General features: G+C 43.1%; 2 protein-coding genes and 1 long non-coding RNA gene across 13 annotated transcripts in view; all 3 read right to left on the minus strand.

The window, feature by feature from the left end:
• Positions 1–9,106, minus strand: part of mybpha (myosin binding protein Ha) — a 32,899-nt gene extending 23,793 nt beyond the window's left edge. Inside the window, exons 1-6 of one of the 4 annotated variants that reach the window (XM_064300078.1) lie at positions 9,092–9,106; positions 6,629–6,915; positions 6,203–6,265; positions 5,894–5,953; positions 1,334–1,591; positions 1,042–1,176 (exon numbers count right to left, since the gene is read on the minus strand). In XM_064300078.1, the coding sequence (XP_064156148.1) occupies positions 1,042–1,176; positions 1,334–1,591; positions 5,894–5,953; positions 6,203–6,265; positions 6,629–6,884 (772 nt within the window). In that variant the 5' untranslated portion in view covers positions 6,885–6,915; positions 9,092–9,106. Of the gene's footprint in view, positions 1–1,041; positions 1,177–1,333; positions 1,592–5,893; positions 5,954–6,202; positions 6,266–6,628; positions 6,942–9,091 lie in introns of those variants that run through there. The other 3 variants (XM_064300079.1, XM_064300080.1, XM_064300081.1) reach the window with 3 other exon arrangements.
• Positions 9,107–10,953: 1,847 nt separating this feature from the next.
• The window catches only part of LOC135234942 (neuron navigator 1-like), a 187,421-nt gene continuing 173,928 nt past the window's right edge, over positions 10,954–24,446 (minus strand). For all 8 annotated transcript variants that reach the window (XM_064300085.1, XM_064300088.1, XM_064300082.1 and 5 more), the window contains 7 exons: positions 23,469–23,704; positions 21,610–21,764; positions 21,394–21,465; positions 20,272–20,468; positions 19,037–19,155; positions 18,266–18,463; positions 10,954–17,585 (listed from right to left, as the gene is read on the minus strand). In XM_064300085.1, coding sequence (XP_064156155.1) covers positions 17,490–17,585; positions 18,266–18,463; positions 19,037–19,155; positions 20,272–20,468; positions 21,394–21,465; positions 21,610–21,764; positions 23,469–23,704 — 1,073 coding nt within the window. In that variant the 3' untranslated portion in view covers positions 10,954–17,489. The remainder of the gene's footprint in view (positions 17,586–18,265; positions 18,464–19,036; positions 19,156–20,271; positions 20,469–21,393; positions 21,466–21,609; positions 21,765–23,468; positions 23,705–24,446) is intronic.
• LOC135234949 (uncharacterized) lies at positions 22,679–23,130 on the minus strand. Its single transcript, XR_010324250.1, has 3 exons — positions 22,968–23,130; positions 22,758–22,810; positions 22,679–22,727 (listed from the first exon to the last, which is right to left on the minus strand). It is a non-coding gene; the product is annotated as an uncharacterized LOC135234949 (long non-coding RNA).

The raw sequence follows: 24,446 nt of genomic DNA on the forward strand, positions 1-24,446 counted from the left end.
CTTCATTAAACTTCGCACTATAGTCTGTGATCATGTCAATCCTCCTCTATATGCCCATTCTGCTAAAAACATATTGTTTCAACTACGCAATTTCATAATTTCTCCTAATTTATCTCACACTGTTGTTATTTTCTCATATGCAAAGCCTGCTGGGACATATGCGTCTGCTCCTATTCTCCACTATCAAGTTTTCCGGTTCTAGTTTAGCAAAACAGTGAAGAGGATTCCTACCTACAGATAAGCCTATCAAAATGCCTTATAAACCTTACAAACACTAAAAGTGCATCTCCACGAAATAACAGACAACGGAGCAGGACAGAAGGGTACACAAGTTGCGACCTAGGGAGCTCTAATTCTAAGTGCTTGCTGATTCTTTTGTCAATCAAGGCTCGTTGGATGGCCGTCAAATCCGTGAATACATACACTGGCCATATTTCACCTGCATTTCTGATGCGTTTACGCTTACGCCACTGCACCCTTCTGAACTGTTTTACATATATAGCAAACCGAAACTGCTAAACGGTACATGCTCATCAGACTGTACAAATTCACACAACGATAGCCATAATCCACAACCGTTTCTTACAGGGTCACTTCGCATTTCTCACTCTCATAATAAAACGCTTTGCAAAAAGAAATTATATCTCATAAAAAACACATTTGCAACGTACAAAAATGCCAAGTTACTCACACATACAAGACCTACACCATCTATAACTCATTCATTCACACTGCCAAAATCCAGGCCTGCCATTAAAAGTATTGATATCAAAATGACGCCAAGTTACGGTACTAGAAACAATATAGGCTATCTTGCCTCACCGAAATTAAATAAGATGTATTCCAAAGCACTGCTACCCAATATTTCCTCAATTCTTTCAAGTAACTTGGCATTTTTGTACGTTGAAAACGTGTTTTTTATGAGATAAAATTAAAGAGAGAGAGAGTATTACTCTTTTTCCTTACTGTAATATTTGCCCAAATTTTCCAGCAGTAGGACATAAACACCTCAAGCAAGCTTTGACCCAGGGTCACACTTACTTTGGTCTTTGCAATACTCCACAGTGTACCCATCCAGACCGGAGTCACCAATGGTCTCTGGTGGCCTCCACTTGATTGTAACTGAGCTATCATTAACATCTTCAATAGTCAGGTTCACAGGTTCACTGGTGGGAACTGGGCATCAAACCAAAAAAAAGCACATTGTAATAAATGCAAACAATTGCCTTAGCAAAAAGGTTGGTGTGATAACTATGCGCAATAATTTTACTTCAAAAAAGTCAAGTCATACAGAAATTGCAGATGGGAGGAGGCTCTCCTAGGTGCAGTTTACCTGCTGGGGGAGGGGGTGTAGGAGGCTTGGGCTCCTCTGCAGGAGGTGCTTCCGCGGGAGGTGCATCGGCAGCTGGTGCTTCCGCGGGAGCTGCATCGGCAGCTGGTGCTTCCGCGAGAGGTGCGTCGGCAGCTGGTGCTTCCGCGAGAGGTGCATCGGCAGCTGGTGCTTCAGCAGGAGGTGCATCGGCAGCTGGTGCTTCTGCGGGAGCTGCATCGGCAGCTGGTGCTTCAGCAGGGGGAGCGTCGGCAGCGGGCGCTATATTGAATTTGCATTTAAATTAGATTCAGGAAATTATGAAAGCCTGTATTCCATTCCCTTCCAAGGTTCCAGTGAGACCGTCATCCACATCCGCGTTTGACGGTAGGCTAAAGTGAAACATCTATAAAATAGCTAGCGTCAAACCGAATCGCGATGTGGAAATGTCTCTCCAAAATACCTACTTCCGTAGCCTTACCGTTAAAATACCGCCAAATGTTTGGTCGTTTGTTAGCACTGTAGTTTTGCAGCCCCACAAAGGAGGATAAAAGAGCATTCTGAAATCATGTTTTTGAGCATTAGATTGAACCTACCCTCTGCCAACGCTTCAGGGGCAGCTGGGGCAGCTGTTATTAAACACTACATGTCATGTCGATTACAGCAGCACATAAGCGCAAGGTTAATCGATGAAATGGTGCTGGGGTATGAAATATAGGGTAGTTAGTAAATGGGATTGAGAAGCCTGGAGCATGTTGTATATGCCCGTTATCTTGTTTGTGTATGTTGTATATGCCCGCTGTGTTAAGTTGTTAGTGCACTGGGGCATATTGTATATGTCTGTACTGTTGTGTATGTCTGTTATGTTAAGTGTTGTTAGTGTACCGTGGCATATTGTGTATGTTTGTTCTGTAGCATATGTCCGTTATGTTAAAAGAGTTGCTAGTACTATTTGTATTACAGTCTTCAGAGGCATCCCTGCCCTGGAGGAACTGTATTGCTAAGTTTTCCCGGGTTTTCCGGGGAATGTTTATCGTCAGCAGGAGCTTCGGGGGCAGCGGGAGCAGTGACCTCTTCAGCGACAGGGGCAGCGGCGGCGGCGGTGGCTAATGTTAAACGTTAGATGGTGAATGACAGCCAGAGTACTTCACAAACCAAGTGCAGGTGCTGTTAAAATGGCTAGTCACACAGCTTGGTAGCTAATGCAGCCATTAGGAAACATTGGTTCCTGTAGCTACCGAGCCATATATAACTAGTCATTACTGTATATACTCAGTGGCCGCTTCATTAAGTACACCTGCTCGTTAAAGAAAATAGCTTGCTCCTCCAAACAGCGAATCATCTGGCTGCAACTCAATATATAAAGTATGTGGATATGACGAAGCAAGTTGTTCAGCTAAATATTAGAATGAGCAAGATGCATGTTCTAAGTGACTTTGACCGTGGTGTGGTTGTTGGTGCCAGACAGTTTATGGTTCCACCATTTCAGAAACAGCTGCCCTCGTGGAATTTGAATGCACTGCAGTCTCTAGAGCTTACAGAGAATGATAAACAAAAAACATCCAGTGAGTGGCAGTTCTGTGGGCAAAAATGTGTTGTTAATGAGAGAGGTCAGAGGAAAATGGGCAAACTTGTTCAAGCTAACATAAAATACTCAAATAACAGCGTATTTACAACATCTCTGAATGCACAATGCATTGAGCCACAGGCTACAGCAGCAGAAGACCACATCGGGTTTGAGTGCTGTCAGCTAAGAACAGGAAGATGAGGCTGCAGTGGACATGTGATCACCAAAACTGGACTGAAGGTTGGGAAAACATTGCCAAGACTGACGAATCTCAATTTCTGCTCTAACATGCAGATGGCAGAGTCAAAATTTGACGTAAACGGCATGAATTCATGGCCAAGAAATCAGTAGTGATTCTAGCATGAACCAAAATCCCTGAGTAAAGTTTCCAGCACCTTGTTGAATCCATGGCACCAACAATGCAGGTTTTTCTGCAGGCAAAAGAAGGAGCTAGCCACAACTAATAAATAAATTAATAAATAAATAAAGTGGCCACTGAGTATAACAAGTAATTATATGTGATTAACCCAAGTAAGTGAGTTTATTTTCCTTCCACCGGCAAAGTGTTTTCATCTCAAATGAGTCACATGGCTCTCGTCAGCCAATCAAATGTCAGTTCGTTGTTCTCAGTGGAGGGAAAAGAAACTCCTCCGACCATCGTTAATTTACCATGCGCAGGTGTTTCAGCGTCCGGCGCAGGTGTCTCAGCTTCTGGCGCAGCAGCAGGAGCAGCAGTTTCCTCCGCGGCAGGAATGGCTGTGGCGGCTGACGTTAAAATTTTAATTTTAAATTGGCTGTAGAACGTTCTCTCAGTTAGTATTTGCATATGGACCACTCCGTGGGAACCATACGGTTATACATGCTTAATTACTGACACTTATCGTCGTTTGTTAATCAATTGGCAAGGCAAGATATGGAGGTAAAATAATTAAACTCAATCCGAGCCTTTCTTTTCCCCCTGCCGAAAGTTATACTTCCGCCTCAAATCTAGATGCATCGCTTGGAGCCTCAGCCAATTGAAGGCCGGTGCGCTTTGGGGGCGGGGAGAAAAGAAATCAGTCAAATCCTGATGCGCTATTTTACCATCTGCTGGTGGCGGAGCATCCGGCGCAGGGGCAGCAGCCGCAGGGTCTTCAGTGGTGGTGGCGGCGGCGGCTGACGTTAAATTTTAGTCGTTAAATTCTGCAGAATGTGAATGCCTGTACCCTTTGTGAGTTCAGACCTTAGAATCAGAGGGTTCGATCTGAACAGCTGACCTGTTCTGTTTTTTAAATTAGGAGAACCTTGTTTTGCAAGGCAAGAGTGTGTTTTACAACTTAACACACTCCAAAATTAAAGATTTTTTTTTTTGTTTTGTTTATTTGGAAAAGATAATAATGTTTTAAATAATAATAAATAAATAAACAGATCGAACCCAACATTTCTAGGCTTTCAAAATAACATCATATGCACAACACAGCTGGAACCATATGGATTTTCTTTTGTACAATACAAGACAGTTACTTGTGCCATGATTGGATAATATAGCAAGTAAGCGAGCATCCAGGTGTTATAACATTATATTTTACCATTACCTGGTTTTTCAGCCTCCGGAGCAGTGGGGGCAACGGGTTCTTCAGTGGCAGCGGCGACTGATGTTAAATGTTAGACGTTAATTTATAGTAGTAGCATGTTAAACATCTCTTACTGAAAGTATATAAACAGAAAAAAACAAGGGAAAGTATTAGTAGGTTATAGGATAGTTTAATATATATAATCTAGGAATTAGTAGCTACTGATAAGGCGTGTGAATTTATCGAATTTACTAATACATGGGCATGATTACACACACGTCTTCATCAGCTTGAATTGTAATTTAAGTATTTACCATCGGCTGGTTTCTTAGCGTCTGGAGCAGCTACAGCAACAGGTTCTACAGCAGGGGCTGGTGTGGCTGACGTTAGACATGTGTTAAGACAACTGGGTTCATGTTAATACCTAGCTTACTGCGGATTTATAAAGAAGTTAAACAGTTTACGAAGACGTTTTAAGTTATGTCTGTAGCCATTGGTTATGTTTTATGTAGAGGTATGAGTAGCTACTGGACAAACACCATGTAAGCCAATCACCCTGAAAGCATTTTAAACTCGGCACATCATTATACCATTATTATTTAGGCTATAGCAATTAATGCCGTAAAATTATACACGACTAGACGGTGACTTATTGTTTGGCATAATCTGAACAGCATTATGCTATTTATTATCATTATTGTTTTACCATCAGCTGGTTTTTCAGCGTCCGGTACAGCGGGAGCAGCAGCTTCTTCTGGGGTAGGGACGGGGACGGCTGATGTTAAATGTTAGAAAAAATTAGATTAAATTTGCGGGATAGCTACCTGGGCTCAACAGGTAGCCAACATATTTAGTAGTGCAATTAAAATTTCACGACTAACTGTGCAAAAACCAAGCTAACAAAATTAACTTTTTAAAACGTCTTTAGGTTATGCGCAGCAGTGAAAACATTACGTTCTCCTGGTTTTGTCGGGCGATAAACACTCGGACCTAGGTCTACGTCTTTAAAACTCTTAATACTACAACGGAATAAAGTTGTAGGTGATCAGGAAAAACTCCCCCAAAATTATTGGAAAGACAGTTGTGGTTCTGGTACACTAGAAGTCCCTGAAACGTTATCACTATACACATAACCCTATGCAACGTTGTAAAAAGTTGTAATGCATATTGGGTAGAAAAGAAGAAAGCTCTGTTAAACAAATGTAATTGGTAACGTTGTCCTAGGACTCCTAGTGTGGTTATTTTATTACCATCAGTTTGTTCCTCAGCGTCCGGGGCTGGAGCAGCAGCAAGCTCTTCTGGTTTTTGTATGTTATTTCTTAGATTTGCAGTGTTGATGTTAAGTCATTAATGTGATCATAAAGGCAATAGAGACAATGTTAAGTTTCTCTCTATTTTTTTTTTTACTGGTTATCATTAGTCGTGCACGCGTGGAATGGATGGAGGAAGCATGCAGCCGGTTACCCTCAGCTGGCTTGTCTTCGGCGGGTGCAGCGTCAGCGGCAGCGGCAGCGGGTTCTTCTGCTGGAGGATATGAATCAGAGCTGTTGATCACAGTCCGAAGCCAGAAAACTGGACATGTTACACGTAAAAGAAACTGTGTGGTTATGCCACTCTGTAGGAAATTAGGCTGCAGGGTAGTCTAATGGTATTTGGCTACGCTTTAAAACTTGTGATAGGCATGCTGATCAATCAATAATGAAACTTGTGGAGAATGTTAAATAAAGAAATGTAGGAAGTTTTAATGTAGCCTAACTGATGGGTTAGGCCTACCGTCAGCGGCGGCTTCTGTCTGCGCAGGTGCAGCAGGTTCCTCTACAGGAGCAGCAGCAGCGGCTAACGTTAAATGTCAATGGCAGTTAGTTATCACTTCTTAGGTTAGGCATGGTTCGTTAATTATACAATTAGCCAACAACACTTATTCGAGACCTCAATGATACACTTAGTGTTAAAAAGAAATTAGAAGTATAAACTTTCAAAATAATAATAGTCTTTGTTTTTCAATCCTTTTTTGCAGTTAACTTCAGGTGCTAAGTAATGAAGCAAGGTAAAGTGGGTTTATTTATTTTAATTTTTCTTTAAATTAAAAAGCGAACACGAGCTTATTTGGACTTATACACCCTGGGAATTTAAAATGTAATTACAATAATGTTTTTTAAAAAATGGTTTATTTATTTTCTTGGGTCCATGCTGCTTTACCTTCAGCAGGGGGGGCGGGAGCGGCTTCCCCTTCGGCTGGAGGTGCCGCTTCGGGAGCCGGGGCAGCCTCGGGAGCAGCGGGGGCAGCTTCGGCAGGTGCCGCCTCTGCTGGGGCTGGGGCTGGGGCTGGGGCTGGATCAGCCGGAGCCGGCTCGGCGGGAGCTGGCGTGGGCTCCGGAACGGGGGCAGGAGCAGCTTTCTTAGGCGCTACCTTCTTGGACGGGGCTTTCTTGATGAGAGCTGGTTTGGTTGGCATGGTGAGCGAGGACCCCGAGGGACAGCCAATCCTTTGAATCAAACGTCCCAAGAGGGGCCGACAAATATATGTACAGCGGTGACTTTGAAGCCCGGGGACTCCTCCCCTTGACAGCTTTATATAGCGTATTGCACGAGCTGGGTCATCCTCTTGCTTCTCTAACGGTACCCGACCAATTACAAGCTCACTCTACATGGTGGCAACTCAACAGAAACATAACTGTCACTTACCACTCTGATTTCGCTTTAGCCTCAGTTCAATATCTCAAATTGATTATTCTTCTGTTGTTGTATTGTAATGTCGATGTCATTGTTTGCTGTTAGTGTATGATTTAATATGTTCATGTGTTGGCACTGATTGCAAAATAGTTTATTGTCCTCAGTGAGGATATTCTATCTACTTGATCTGTCTAATGTCTCTATTTGAGCAATATGTTTCAATGCATAAGAAATTCCTCGCCCTCAGTTGACATATTTTGACTAGGGGCTATGGTAATGCAAATAAATCACGGATGGATAGCTTGTTTGGTATGCTTGAAATCCTGTCCTAAACTAACAAACTGCGTGAAACCAATATTGCTTTGCACGGGCAGAATTTGATTTAGAATAATTATTCAGGGTTTTATTAAAAACAAATGTGGCCATCTGATCCCAGTGCTTCATTGGATATACCTAAAATGTTTACTTTATTTTGCTTGACCTGGTGCCTGTGGGAGAAATATCGCCCTGTTTCGAGACTGACAAAAGCATGTCATGAACTGTGGTCACCATTGTCTCTGAGCATATTGAGCTGTTCACATTAAGCTGCAGCGCTGAGTACAGACTAGTTATCAAACATGACTAAATATAAAGGATAGCCTGAACGATTTAATATTATACTGCATACCATTTACTTGGATTTTTTAAATCACGTTGATGAATGTGGAATAATTCCACAATTTCAACCTGGACTCAAAATAAATGGAGCTAAATTGCAACGCTGTAATACAATATCATAGTCAGCAAGCCTACGATAGCAGCACCAGGGAACCGGCGACCCTGTCTTGTCAGCATGCACCGGCTAAAGACGTACGGGGTGGAGGCTAACGCCGCAACGTCTACCCGTCTCCTGCCTTCCTTAATGAGACACGATGGCACTGCGACAATAATCACTCCTTCCCTGCGAGAACAAGTCAGAGGCAAGGTGGTTCCAAGCCCACGCCAACCAAATGTTTTGAGCTGCTTTTATTTCTGGAGGATTGACAAGGAAAGTGAGGATAGCGAGGGGATGAGGAAGGAAAGTTAACGCTTTGTTGCACAAAGAAAAATCAGTGAAAAAATTATACACACCGGTGAGGATATATGCAGATAAATCTACACCAAGGCACTGGATGCTGTTCAGTTCACGAGTCTAAAGACTCAAATAATAGTTTTATATGGCCTACATGATTTGCCTGCATACACACTTCTGGACTTGCATGTGTTCTACAGTAAAGTAAGAAGAGTTTTTGGAATGGGACCTCTCCACATTGCAGAGATCACCCCACGCCCTGCACCCCACCAGCTATCTTTAACATCTTTCTGATTGGTTGTAAAGTATTTGAAATCCAGGCAGGAATCCGACTGAGAATAAAACATTTTGCCAACATTGAATGTATGCAGCACTAACCAGCATTGTCAGAAATTTTTTATATTTCTTTATTGACCAGTTTGTCAGGGAATGTTTTAATGGATTTGAGCTGTAGTTTTTTATGCATGCATTTCTTCATCTGAAGCAAAAGTTTACCAATAAACCCACTAGACTGATAACTAAAAGCCTGTACCGCATGCATCGTCTGCATATCATAGGAGTAAACAAGGAGTAAAAGAGTAGCGTCTGCGTTCTTATTGGGGAAAACAAGTACGGCTGATCTGCACCTGAATTCCCTGGTGCTGTGCTGTGGAAGGGCTTACATGCATCCTCGGTTCAGCAAGCTAAATCTACATCATGTCCTAATTGAGTTTCAGACCTTATTTCACATTAGCTAGCGTTTTCTTTTCGCCTCGTTTTATGTTTTTACTCTTGCTGCCCTATCCAATCAGGAGATCTCAGAGAAGCGCGCCTCCGGAACACACAACGCCGAGCCGCTGTATCTTTTCACTCCGCGGTCCCGCAGCTAAACTCGCGCATAAACTGAGTCGACACTTCACGCACAGCTTATGTAGGAAGAATGCGCGCACCCGACTCACCGGAGAGGAACGCCGGTGTGAGATGACACGAGTAGCCTAAACCCTTCTCTTTCTAAGGATGACGCCAGTGCCAGTTATGCGTCCCCCTCCGGAGTTGCAGGCGACCTCCAGCACCAGTAGGGGAGACCGGGGTTGGGTTGGCATACTTTTCACTCTTCGCCGTGTTTTTTTATTTTTTTTTTAATTTGGTGATTAATGATTAGTCATGTTGTGCACTTGTGCCAACCAGCCCCAACACGGGCACTCGTTATGGGTTTGGTTGGCACAATGTAAAAATACTAGTTACAATGAATGAAGCAACAAATAGAAATAATTTTCAACAATGAATTCCAATAAGGACCAGACAATATGAATATTAAAATAAATATAATAACTATAAAAAATGAATGAGAAATATTAAATATTTGAAACCAAACAACATTTTTAAGCAGTTTATTTTAAGTAGAAATGCCCTGACTATTCTCGTCAGGGAAATTAGCGTTTCTCAGTCTTTGTTAAACAGCTACAGTTGAGGCCAAAATTTTACATACACCTAGGCTAAAGGCATCCAAACACTATTTTTCAGAACTCCACACATGCTACCATACATTTCCTGTGTTAAGTCAATTAGGGTATCTAATTTATTTCCAATAATAGTGATAGAGAAGCGCGCCTAATAGTACTTGGTGGCATTGCCTTTTAATTGGTTAACCTGAATAAAATGCTTGGGGTAGCCTTCCACAAGCTTCTCACAATACTTTGCCAGAATGTTTGCCCATTCCTCCTGAGAGAACTGGTGAAACTCAGTCAGGTTTGTGGGCCTCCTTGCTCAGACATGCTTTTTCAGTTCATTCCACAAATTTTCTATGGGATTCAGGTCAGGGCTTTGTGATGGCCACTCCAATACTTTCACTTTGTTGACTTTAAGCCATTTTGTTACAACTTTTGACGTATGCTTACGATCATTGTCCTGCTGGAAGACCCGGTTGCGACCAAGTTTTAACTTCATAGCTGATGTCTTGAGGTGTTGCTTCAGTATTTCTAGATAATCCTCCTTCCTCATGATGCCACCTATTTTTTGTAACTGCACCAGTCCCTTTTCCAGCAAAACACCCCCACAACATGATGCTGACAACACGATGCAGTGTCTGTGTGATCCCAAGACTTTTATATTTGCATAGAATAGTTTGTACAGATGCTCGTGGGACCTTGAGTTGTTTGGAAATTGCTCCAAAAGAGGAACCGAACTTGTGGAGGTCCACAATTTTTTTTCTGAGGTCTTGGCTGAGTTACTTGGATTTCCCCATGATTTCAAAGGCAAAAAGGCAGTAAAACCACAGCTGCCAATTAACTACCAATTAACTCACAATTATGACAATTGGCCAATCAGAAGCTTCTAAAAAGTCATTACCTAAATTTATGGAATCTTCCAGGCTGTTTAAAGAGGCAGTCAACTTGGTGTATGTAAACTTTTGACCCACTGGAATTCTGATATAGTGAATTAAAGCTGAAATAAATATGTCTCTAATCGATTGTTTTAAAATTACCTCTGATGTGAACAAAGAAGGTGCCCTAATTGACTGGCCAAAAGAGGTAACATGAAATGCAGGATTCAAATTAAGGTGGAGGGGGGGGGATTGTGGGGCTCTGACCCCCCTAATTAAGACTTGGACCCCACCAAAAGAGGTAAAAACAAAAGGTCGGGGGTCGAAACATTTATATATCCTTCTTACCTGTAATCGTAAATATTACAATATATTTCCCATCAGTGGCGTCACTAGGGTTGGTGTCTAGTACTAATGATATTTCTCCCTTCTTTTATGTCTCTATTGGATGTCTTTTATGTTCACGTGTCTTTCTATACAGAATTAGAAACATTTAACTTCACCGTATGGCATGACTTTATTGGAACAAGTGAACAAGGTTAGACAGATGACTTTGTTGTAGTTAGAAAAGAAATCATGCCTTCAGGTACCCTTTATTCCTGAACAGGGCTCCCCGGCACTGAAGTCATATAAAAAAGGCCACCCAGCCAAACACTTCCCCCACCACGCCCCCGGACATATTTTTTTGTTTTCTTAAATGTTTTTTTTTTTTTTTTTCTTAATGATTGTTGTCGCGGACGCGTTAATTATTTACACTGTTTACAATTGTGATGTCCTGTACAAAATATGTTTTACAAAGGATTGCTTAGGAAAAAGAATGATCGGTTCCTTATTAAAAGAAAAAGGAGAGAAAAAAGAAACGTATAGTTGTTAAAAAATTCCTCAAAAATACTGGTAGGTCCCATTAAAAAAAAAGGCTTTGCAATGCAAACACACCAAACGCGACATGCATTAACATTGAGAGTCCCATCACATTTGCACGTCAGTTACATTACATACCATCATTACACTGTATTTTTTTAAATTATTTTTTTATCGATAGCAAGCTTTGCACAATTAAGACTTAAGTGTGACTATTCAGCAACCTGTAAAGGCTTCAGACAGTTAGAACGCATTTCATCTCTAAATATCTGAGAATAAGTGCCACTGTTGGACCCGTGCTACCGGATGAACCAGAAGGCAACACCATTTCCGGTGCTTTCGGTTTCCATTGGTAATGGAGAGCCATGGAGCTGAGTACCAAAAGGAAAGCGCCTTTTCCAATTGGTGGGTCCACAGTTCATTTTTTGGTTAATATACACTATGAGAATATAGAGAATCTGCTACAGCTGCAAAACAAACAAAAAAAAAAATTAAAATAAAAAATGCTTCACCAGTCAAAACCACCCTCTTCTAAATCTGGAAAACCCTGTTGATAGATGCCTCAAAGACAGTGGTGTCCAACCGCAGTCCTGGAGGGCCACAGTGTCTGCTGGTTTTCTGGGTGTGTCATTGCCAGTGGTTCATTCAATCACTGATTGGCTTAAGAATCCAAACACCTTGTTCTCAAGGCCTTAATTGGCAGCTGATTGAAAGGAAACCACTAAAGCCCACAGACACTGTGGCCCCCTGGGGATTCAGTTTGACGCCTCAGCTCTATGGCACTGCCATACGTGAAGGCCCAGGATCTTTGGCTTGTCCAGAAAAAACCCATTCAAACAAGCAGGAGAACAGCAGCATTGGAGGACATTTTGAGCAGATGCTGAAAACAGTGTTCAAATATGGTGAAGTAAGGCCACAGTGCCCAAGACATTTTGGTCTGAATCTGACACACTAAAACCTTTAACACATGTACATTTACATTAAGGCGTGACCCTGTCATCCTTCTCTATCACCACTTCCTCTTCCTCAAGGGGAAAACTTCACCACTAAGACCATGGATTAAGAGGGTCTCCCGTTCAGCAGAAGCGATGCCTGAATACAAAATGGCTTCCCATGAATTTGCTCTAATTTGGTGCTGAAATTTTAGTCGTTTTTACATTATTGTTTTTTTTTTTTTGTTTTGCCAAAGCCAGTAGAAGTTGCTGCATAGTCTCTCAAACCTAGGCTAGCATCTGCAGCAGGACACATAAACCCACACAGAAACAGGCACAACAGCCAGCAGGATTTTACACAGGGAAAGCCACACGGCAAGAGACAGAGCAAAACCGGCTTTCAACACCAGCCCGCTCTGGGACACAATGGACCTCTGTCACATCATCAGCAGTTATTCTTAACCCCCCCCCCACACAGACAAACCTTTACAGTCACCATTTTAGGTATAGGTTTAGGCAGCTCACCGTGAAACAGGCCAATTCTTTTGCGTCAGATAAGTGGGACTCTGGAGGGTTGAATTACATTGTTACATAATTTTAGAAATGTGCCATTTTGCTGCAGGGAAAACGTGATTCCTGCACCTTTGATATTCTTAATTTAAATGTCCAGTTTTTAAATCTTTTTTATTTTCCACTTTTCCAGGGCTAATGTTTATTCTTGCCCAAAACTGCACTTGTTTTTCTTCCTGCATAACTTTTATGACTGAACGCAAAGCAATGCAGAGAAGAGTCAGTCTCAGCTGAAACTACAGCCACCATAACTATTATAAAAGGCATCCCGAGCAAGGCATCACAAAAGCCAATTTTGTTCCCTGTCTTTTTAAGCAAATTTCAGCAAAATAATCTTTTAAACATTTTGATTAAAAAAAGCAATACACAAAAATCCAAAGGCATACAAAATTCAATTTTGAAAAAAAAGCATAATTCTCACAACTAATTCTATTTCTGGTAGTGGCAGTAAGCTACAACAGGTAAAAATTCTCATTAGCTTGGGGTGATCTACAGAGAATGTTTTTGCAGGAAATTCTAGGACTCAAAACACAATGGTGAATGAAGAGGATGACTTCACTGGCTTTGCTAAAAGGAAATTGCAATTTAGGACCAGACTCACTGGATTTGGTTTCCTACCTGGTTTGCTATCTATTAGTAGTGCTGACATTCATATCTACAGATTACTGTGATGTTAGCATGTATTGGCATAACGTCCTAAAAACACACATAGAAAACATTTTCCATTACACTGTGTCAGAGGACACCTCTTAAGGATTATATAAAAAATCAAAAATAAGTTTACAAGCATTATCTGAGAGAAGGGAATTCTGAGCCAAGACAAGCTTGTTCTTATTGTAACCTATCACCCAAACCACCTTCCTCCTCAGGGTACAAAGATGTGTATGCTTTTTCAAATTCACACATTCACTATGGAAATCATTCATCTCTACTTTATTCGTAATGGGAACGTTCTGGTCCACGACTACAAATTTTTGTCTCTGCATCTTAATGTTTATTTAGGTGCTTGCCTGCCTTTGTAATTCACCAACCAACAAGCTCTCAGAAGCCCATGCTAAACACTTGCGATCACGGACTGCAGACGATGGCTTGTGAGTCACGCTCGCCCTCTAGTGGTAACGTTTATTCACTGCGTCCCTCTGATGTGGCTATAGGACAGGGATACTCATATATGGCCCCCAAGGTCAGTGGTGTTGACCGGTCTTCTCTTCTACCTGATATTCCATAGTCCAATAATGTCAGATTGGCCAGAGATTACACTCACCAGGTGCGTCAGGTTTAAATGACTTCCTGATTAGAGGGGAATAATGAAACCCAGCAGCACTACTGGCCTCGAGGGCCAGATTTGAGTATCCCCAAACACAGAAACACAGAAAGACCTTCTGTCTAGTGAGGACAATAAGGCAGCATCCCCTGGTTTTTACCGAGAAACCATTCTTATTGCACATTCAACCTAACAGACTTTCATATTACATCATTAAACTGCAGCCAACTTGCGTTGTAACTGTACGCTTCGATCCCTAAGGTCAAGAAGCTGCTGTGGTATGAACTGCATTAAGAGTCACACGCAGTGAATGTATTACAAATCAGGGATGAGCAGGTACTGCAGTAGGTTTACTATCTTATGCTGACATTAAGTACTGCTGTCAGAATGTCACTTAGTGATTCAGGGACTGCTGTAGCAAGAGGGATTTTGGTCATTTTGCTACCAAATACAGCATATAAATCAATACAAGATATTCTGTTAAATCAACACATTGGTTCTCAGTATGTAGTAGATGTTAGATACCGCTCACTGGAACAAAATATAGTTTTGAAAACTGGTTTTAATGTGTACATGCTCTTCAAACGGACATTCTAAATAAGCGTGTTGGGAGGAAAACATTTTTTGTATGTGAAGGTTAAACGCAATTAATGCTTAACATAAAGCATTATTACTGGTATCTTTGCCAAATAAACCAGTGCACCAAAGATGGCCCTTTTTTCTAGGCAGTAAGATAACAGTTATACACTGTGACTTCAAATTGCTCCCTCGAACGTTACATGGGGTTGAGTTTTTTTTTTTCCAGATAGAACTGTAATGTCAGCTAGCATGCAGTTAGCAGTACCGCTCTATGGCTAACGAGTTAGCATACAGTTAAAAAGCATTGATCCTTCGCAGGTACAGTACAGAGATTCACCGATCTTGACACCGAATAGCCACCACGCAAGAAAACATCGAAACCACCGTGTTTGGCCTTAAGAGGTAATTTTACCTCAGACTACAGGGCAACGTATAAAGGCGAGTCAAAGTGTAGTATTCAACAACTCAGCCGACAATAGGGAAAAACAAACATTCCAAGGAATATAATGACTGTGATTGTTTTGGTAATCACCACCATAACCTTCAGCATCCTTTTTGAATCTTCCATGATCATTGTCTAGCAAAAATGTTTATCACGTATGTGGCCTAACTTCTACAGTTTTAAGTAGGCTACTTCCTGATCATCCTCTTAATTGTAGCTTTGCTCCATATTTTGGAGCAAATATACAGTCATGGGAAACCTGATGCATGCTGGGGTAGCTTTGACACAACCTTTAAAAAATCTTGAGAACATTTGAATTTCATCAATCCATAAAACCTAGAAAAGTGATGATGTGGCACTCCCTTTCCAAAATACTTTGATGAGAGAATGTAAAAAAATAAGACAATAAAAATCATAAATATATCGATTAAATCTGGCAAGTTGCAAAGTTTGCGTTGAAACAGAACGGTAGTACTTTACATTAATGATGAGGACTTTAATAATTAAAGCACAAGAGAAGAAAGCAGAGCTACAGGAAATAGTGAACACTGCCCCTGCAGGACTGACGGGTGAACTGCACCTGTAATTGCTTTTTCCGTTTTATTTTTTATTTTTTGCAAGACACAGCGTAATCCACAAATCTCCTCTAAGGTACACTTGCTGACAAAAACCTACCAACAAAATGGAAACTAAATAAAGTGCATTTTGGCTAGTATCAAGTAAGATGGTAAACAGAAATAAGCAAGTCCAAGCACCATTTCTTTTTGAGGCCAGTCTCAAAAAGACCAGTTCACTCTGCTACCTGCGGAAGGCCGTGTTCACAGAGGGTCTGATAAAAAAAACAAAACGATTAAGTTGTATACAGTACAGTTTTCTATTGATAGCAAAGTGAGGAAATCTGCGGTCAAGGAAATAATATAGCGACTTTCTAAATTAAGGCGTTTGTTTGAGCACCATTCGTTTAAATGTGTGGTCATTTAAAATTGCATATCTGTAGGAGGGCTGGTCTCCACAGTCTGAACAGCTGGGTCCTATAGACATCTTCACAATGTTTTCAAACAGAGGGCACACACTGTCTCACACCTGGTGGTCAAAGGGTTAATAAATAGGGTTTATAAAAAAACTATTAAAAAAAACAAACCTGACCCATATAGTTAGATTTTAACAATCAGAGAGAATAATAACACCTATGCTGTGGCTTTTTTATCCAGTGCACTGACTTTTTCTCAGCTAAATAGGCAGCACTAGCTGTGTAGCATTGAAGTAACTAATACTACAGCAGTCTAGCTGGTTACTTCACTAACCATTCTCAGTAGCTGAAATGAAATAAGCATCACGTGTCCACAGATTCACAGGTTAGCACAATTAAATCTTGTAAACGAATCCGATCTCAAAATCTCAAAACGTATTTCATGAACAGTTAGGAAAAAATTGTGTCTTTTTCTTAAGTGATTGCAATGCTTTTAAAGATGGTACCCAGTGAACATGTAACGTCATTGTAATGTGGCACCAGAGTAATACTGGCAGAACCTTTCTCAAATGTTGAAAAATGGAATACTATCTGGATACTTATTTGAAAGTGCTTTGGAGTTCTCCAATGATAGGTCTTGTAATTGCATAAAGATTACAAGGCCAAAAAAATCAGTTTAAAATTGTAAATTGTTTATTGGCAATAATTAATCCAAACTAGAAAACCTCTTTAAAGACTATGATTTGGAGCAGTTTAGTTTATTTATGGGTCAGTAAATTTTCCGCTTATCTGGTCTTGACCATTTATCAAATCACATTTGACTGGGGCACCCTGGAGATGTGTGATAAGCAAGTGTCTGCTGTCGCAGCTTCTGTGTGCCTGTCTCTGACCACAAGCTGTGAGGACCAATGAGGTTTAAGAATACTTGTCAGTTTCTCCAATCAGCAGCAGTTTCCTTGAGTGGTATGGAGGGCAACAGTGGAACAGTAATAGCTCCCAATCAAGGGGTTTATTGTCTTTTTTTTTTAGTAAATAAGACCTTGTAACATTTTCTTTGAGAAAAACAACAAAATAGAAAATAATTGGAAACTCATAACAATCGTTATAATTCTATTTGAAATCTGCTGTAATGATTGCCATGCATTTGTAGATTTAATAAAACTTAAAAAGGCCAGTACAAACAGGTGTTTTCTGTTTTTTTAAGAGTTATAGATGACATCCTGGGGTATTTGCTCTTTGTCGTAGAATATCTGAGGAGCTCTAGTAGATACAGGACAGACTATGTCTGAGAGTTCTTTTTTGTCTCTGCGAAACCCACACAAAAGACAAATGGCGAAGCCTAAAGGCTCAGTGAGGGGTAAAGGAATAACAGCACTAGCCATCCCAAGTGTTCATTCGTTAGTTTCCTCGTGACGTTCAAAGTGTGGACTGGAGGTTTGGGTCTGCCACCGTTTCCCGATCTGGAGATTCAATGTAATTGGCTGCCTCCTGTAACTTCAGTAGCATGGCCATCTGGATTGGATGGATAGATGGATGGATGGATGGATGAGAGAGAGAGAGAGACCATTTTACCATAAAACACTCAAATATGAAGGCTCAAGTACAGGGTCATATTCAGTTTATCTAACAAATTCTTACATGTTGTTACAAATCCTTTATAAACAAGCTTAAGAATCTGGTTCCTCTCACTAAGTTCAAAGCAATTGTTAGGGCTATGGAAACAAAGTCACTTGGAAATTGTTGTTGCTTTGAATAAGCAGCTTTTGACTGTACTTTGTGTTTCTGCTTTTTTATTGCACTCTCATTCCTCTATCATGCTCTTTCACACATTTTGCTTTGGATATATGCTTTTATGTTTATGGTTTTATATTGTCTGTAACCTTTTGTGCTGCTGCCTTCTTGGTCAGGTCTCCCTTGAAAAAGAGATTTTTTAATCTCAACGGGACTAACCGGGTTAAATAAAAGTTTAAAAAAACAAAAAAACAAGTTTCCCAGTTTTTTTATTTACATCCAGTTAGTTAGTCATGTACCTTTCACTATTTAGCTACCCTGTTCTCATCCATGCTGGACTAACAGTATGACTAACGATAAAAACCTCAGGCCCATAACATGGGGAGGCCCGAGAAAGGCCATGTGCTGCCGCGAAAGCCCTGTGACATCAGCTATGACATCAGCGTTTGAGAGCGACTCACCAGCGGGTCGGAGTCGAGGGAGCTTGGCGGGGTCTCCTTGGCGACCCTCTCCTCGGGGGGCTGGCCGGTGCCGCCCGGGCCCACGCTGGGAGGGGGCAGGTGGAAGAGTTTGGCCTGGTCCTGCTGGGCAGAGGGCCAGGGTAGCGTGCCCCTCACCCACTCCACCGGATCCTCCCAAACGGCCTTCTGACCGTGCACCTGTGACACCAGGATAGGACAGCATGGTCACATGACTGGACCTGACAAAGCTCCAAAGTAATAGTCACTTACCCAGAGAGACCTCCATCACTATCCAGAGAGACCTCCATCACTATCCAGAGAGACCTCCATCACTATCCAGATGAGACCTCCATCACTATCTAGATGAGACCTCCATCACTATGCAGATGAGACCTCTAGCACTATCCAAAAAAGGTCTTCATCACTATCTAGATGAGACCTCCATCACTATCCAGATGAGACCTCCAGCAGAATAATAACAATAATAATAATAATAATAATAATAACAATACATGTACTTGTATAGCACCTTTTCATACATGAATTGCAGCATAAAGTGCTTCAGTAGAGACAAAGCATGTGTAAAATAACCCCTTTGATAACAATAAAAGGCTAGAAAGAACAAAAAAAAAAAGAGAAAATATCAGTTTACTGAGACAGTAGACAATTAAGAAAACAAAACAAAAAATAAAAGAAACAATGAAACACACTGTGTCCGTTTGCGTTAGCGCCCTGCGCTAGCTGGCGCTGCCATGGCGGGCGGTACCGTACCTTGATGCCGTCCTTGGCGCCCTCCTGCAGGTAGGGGATGATGGAGAGGTTCCACAGGTCGATGAACCAGGAGCGGAACTCCTCCACCGTGACCGGGCATGACAGGAAGAAGCAGGGGCCTGCACACAAGTTCAAAAACCACACTCACCACGCGATAGCCAATAACCTTCCTTAAAAAACCACACTCATCACGCGATAGCCATTAACCTTCCTTAAAAAACCACACTCATCACGCGATAGCCAATAACCTTCCTTTAAAAAAGTGGGGCGACATGGCTCAGGAGGTAAGAGCGATTGTCTGGCAGTCGGAGGGTTGCCGGTTCAAACCCCAGCCTGGGCGTGTCGAAGTGTCCTTGAGCAAGACACCTAACCCCTAACTGCTCTGGCGAATGAGAGGCATCAATTGTAAAGCGCTTTGGATAAAAGCGCTATATAAATGCAGTCCGTTTACAGTCACTCCGTTTAAAAAAACCATACTGAGGGCTGCTGGATGATTTGTCCTGTTAAGGCACTGTTCTAGTGCATGAATCGGCACTATGACCCTGGTATCTAGTCCAGCCCATAGGCACTGTTCTGGTGCATGAATGGGCACCATGGTCTGGTATCTAGTCCAGACCGTTCCAGTACCAGCTGTAGCAGCAGCCCTGCAGGACGATGCACAGACTGCCCTAGCATCCCCCGGGGAAGGGAGGATTTCAGTCGACAGCTCCTCATCAGGCACCACTGACCTGTGCTGTTGGCTTTAGCGCAGCTATTAATAAACACGTGAAGCGTCTTTTACCTGAGCATTCCAAACTAAAATAAACACCATAATGATCACAACTCTGTCAACCACTCAAGCTTCTTCCAAACAGAACCCACGATGACCACAAGAACCAGACTGGCCTGTACAAACCATTTGGCTCCTTCCACACAATCCACACCAACCCACTTTAGTCTGAAAAGTGTTTGAGTGAAAGGGGGAAAAAAATGTAACTATTGGCAGTATAACTGGCTCGAATTCACACTCCCAATCTGATTAGGGCTCCAGTCAAAATAAAAAAATGACTGGCACCACCCCTCTTACCCGTCCAAGACAAATTCCAGTAACCAACGTAAGTGTGCAGAATCTTATTACTTTCTCCTCAGACATATTGACTCTTGGCGAGCACTGCCAAAACAAACGGGCTTAGACTCTGCAGAGCGGAGAATCAGAGCCGCGTCACGCTCTCTGTTCGAACGCCCTGAGCCCGTACCGATGAGGAAGTCGGAGGTGCTGTGCTTCTCCAGGAAGGTGTGCAGGTGGTACCACAGCTCGGGCACCCAGTCCAGCACCCGCAGGACCTCCGCGCTGCGCGGGCCGCCCTCCGTCTCCGACTCCGTCAGCTTCCGGTGCAGGTACCGCACCAGGAACCCGTTGGCCGGCTCCACGTTATTGGAGAACGTCACCATCCTGGGGAGGGAGGAGGAGAGAGGAGGGAGGAGGGAGGAGAGAGGAGGAGGGAGGAGGGAGGGAGGAGAGAAGAGAGAGGAGGATGGAGGAGGGAGGAGAGAAGAGAGAGGAAGAGGGAGGAGAGAGGAGGGAGGAGGGAGGAGAGAGATGGATGGAGGACAGGGAGGAGAGAGGAACGAGGAGGAGGGAGGAGGAGGAAGGAGGGAGGAGAGAGGAGGAGGAGTAGGGAAGCATAAGTCACAGGCCAGAGAGAGCTCTGAGTGCACCCATCTGCTCAGCCTTCAGTGAGCACTCAGTTTAGTCCTTGGAAATAACCACTGTGCACTTAATTGTTTTAATCAATTAATTGAATAATTAATGACTTAAATTAATAATTGAAGTGCAGAAACACACCAAAAACCAGCAGACACAAGCCTGTCAGGACTGGTGTTTGTGATCCCTGATTTAGAAAATGATCTTTTAATTAAAATATAATAATAATAATAATAATACATATTTGTATAGCATATTATCCCTCACTAAAAAGTAACTAAGTCAAAGACAAATTGTTAAAACTATCAAAAACTTCTAGGACTAGAAGTTCACTGCAAACAGTACGATAAATTATGATTGAAGACCAGCAGTACAGATAAAGAACCCATCTGCAACACAATCTAAACAACGTGAAATTAAAACTATTCCACAATAAAGTCAGAAGCAGGCATAAATGGAGAACTAGTGTGGCCTTCTTGGCCACTTCCCGTGGCTACAGTGCTCTTAGTGCCCCTGCAAAACCAAACAAAGGTTTCCAGGTTCCTCGTGCACAAAGCGTGGAACACTGGGTCATTTCAATAAAAGAAGAACAAAAAACACAGGTGGGGATTTAAAGAAGTGTTGCATGAAGACCTATTCTTCCACTGCGGACAGTTGCATCACATGCAAGTACCTGAAGCTCAGATGCAGGCCATGGTTGGGAGTCATCTTCACCGGCTGGTTGGTCGTTCCGATGATGTATGGACTGAGAAGGGAGGGGGAAACGATAAACACGTTTTAAAGACAGATTCATAACCACCGTAAATCCTGACAATGCAAACCGTTCAATTCCCGGTACTGTGCCATTTAACCTCTCCCCCCGGCCTGTAAACATGCCGCGGTGGCTCACCATTTATGGTACTTGCAGGTGAGGGCACCGTTGACAAGCTCGCTGATGGAGGAGGAGTCACTCAGGTCGTCCAGGACTACAACCAATGGGACATCTCCTGCGCTGGTCTCCCGGTCAATCTGATTGGCCAGGTTGGACAGGTACAGCTGAAGGTCCTGAGAGCCAAGATGAAGAACAAGGAGTGTCATCAGCACAAGAAGGCGAATCAATGAACAAAACTTCAAGACATAAGATTACTTTCATTGCCATCCAATCCAAACAAATAAATGTTCAAAATAGCTTTGGTTTGACAAATAAAAATATTAATCTGTAAATTCTTCAACCTTTCAGAAATCACTGGCTACATTCATGCAAAGCAGATGATCACTCCAAATGTTACTCACAGCAACATAGTGAATTCAGGAAATGCATTAATTTTACTGAGTGTACCCCGATGGAATTGTTCATCTCAGAAGATAGATGTTCTCAGCAGGAAAATGCACATTCACTGGCTAAAGTATGTCATAGAAGGTTGAAATGACTCATACAGGGAAATGCAGGCAATAGCTGTGAGGGTGTTTAAGTTAACTGAGTGAATTCCAGTTGAAATAGACTGAACTGAAATGACTGAACAGAAATGGAGCTGAACTAAAATGGAGCTGAACTGAAATTCACTGAATTAAAATGGAGCTGAACTGAAATGGGCTGAACAAAAATGGACTGAACTGAAATGACTGAATTGAAATGACTGAACTGAAATGGGCGGAACTGAAATGCACTTATCTGAAATGGAGCTGAACTGAAATGCACTGAATTGAAATGACTGAACTGAAATGGGTGGAACTGAAATGGGTGGATCTGAAATGGGCTGAAATGAAAAAGGGCAGAACTGAAATGTCTGACCCAAGCTTTGTACCCCAGCACACCCTGTTCTTTCCAGAAATAATGAGACTGACAGCAGGGGAAATGTCAAGGGCTCCAAAGTCCTCCGCAGGTCAGATGGTCCCTCCTGGCCCCCGGGAGCCCCACAGGGAGTCTCTCACCTTGAAAGACCGTTGAAGGTGACGGTGATACCCGAACCCTCACCTTGCAGGACTGGTGGTGCATGTTATAGGTGATGGCGGTGCCCTAACGCTCACCTTGCAGGACTGCGGTGCCCTAACCCTCACCTTGCAGGACTGGCGGTGCATGTTGTAGGTGACGGCGGTGCCCTAACGCTCACCTTGCAGGACTGGCGGTGCATGTTTAGTGAGGTGGACCCTCCTGCGGATGGCGGTTGTGTGATGGCGTACCCTCACCTTGCAGGACTGGCGGTGCATGTGTAGGTACGTGGGCCTAACTACTTGCAGATGGCGGCTGCGTAGTACGCGTACCCTCACCTTGCAGGACTGGCGGTGCATGTTGTAGGTGACGGCGGTACCCTCACCTTGCAGGACTGGCGGTGCATGTTGTAGGTGACGGCGGTGCCCTAACGCTCACCTTGCAGGACTGGCGGTGCATGTTGTAGGTGACGGTGGTGCCCTAACGCTCACCTTGCAGGACTGGCGGCATGTGAGGTGATGGCGTACGTCACCTTGCAGGAGCGTGCATGTTGTAGGTGACGGCGGTACCCTCACCTTGCAGGACTGGCGGTGCATGTTGTAGGTGATGGCGGTGCCCTAACGCTCACCTTGCAGGACGGGTCAGTGTAGGTGACGGTGTGCCAACACCTTGCGATGGCGTGCTGTGTAGGTGATGGCGGCTAACGCTACCTTGCAGGGACGTGCTGTTGTAGGACGCGCCTACGCTCCTTTCAGGACTGACGGTGCATGTGTAGTGAGGGGTGCCACGCCACCTTGCAGGACTGCGTGCGTTGTAGGTGAGGCGTGCCCTACGCTCACCTTGCAGGACTGGCGGTGCATGTTGTAGGTGACGGCGATGCCATCGCTGAGCTCGCGGCCGCTGCGCTCCACCAGGTACTCGGCCAGCCGCGAGGTGAGGTAGGTCTTTCCGGTGCCGCTGGGGCCCGACAGGATGAGGCGCCGGTGCTTCAGCAGCAGGCTGATGTAGTGTTGCATCATGGGCTTGGGGACGAGCGTCTCGAACACCAGGCTGTCCACACACTTCTCCTTCAGCCCTGAGCACGGAGGAGAGACATTAACACTGCTGCCTCAGCCCAGGACACAGAGGAGAGAGAAACATTAACACTGCTGCCTTAGCCCTGAACAAGGAGGAGAGAGAAACCTTAACACTGCAACTTCAGCCCTAACACAGAAGAGAGACATTAACACTGCTGCCTTAGCCCTGAACACAGAGAGGAACAGAGAGAATAACACTGCTACCTCAGCCATGAACACAGAGAAGAGAGAAACCTTAACACTGCGACTTCAGCCCTGGACACAGAGAGGAACAGAGAGAATTTAACACTGTTACCTCAGCCCTGAACACAGAGGAGAGAGAAACCTTAACACTTCTCCTTCAGCCCTGAACACAGAGAGCATAGGTAGGAGAGAGGCTTTAGCACTTTGTCGTGAGAGAGATTATAGCTTTGGAATTACAAATCACATAAACTCACAAAACAAATGTGCCAGCACACCCAGCAAATTCAGCACATACACGGTCGAAGCAATGATGTCACAGCAGATGGAATATGAGTCTGAGGCCATTTATTTTCTACAAAAGTTCATTCACTGTGCAGAGGATAGCTGGCTAGTGCAGACTGTCGCTTAAGGACATCATTGCATGGAAGCTGAATTATACGCTACATCAAAAACAACCACTACAGGATACAGAAACAGAATACTAATATTAACAAATCACCAGCAAGATCTGAACAGATGGTTTAGAGACAGTAAATGCTCAAAAATGCTCACCAACCA

The sequence above is a fragment of the Anguilla rostrata genome, chromosome 11 (assembly GCF_018555375.3).
Source record: "Anguilla rostrata isolate EN2019 chromosome 11, ASM1855537v3, whole genome shotgun sequence".
Taxonomy (NCBI): domain Eukaryota; kingdom Metazoa; phylum Chordata; class Actinopteri; order Anguilliformes; family Anguillidae; genus Anguilla; species Anguilla rostrata.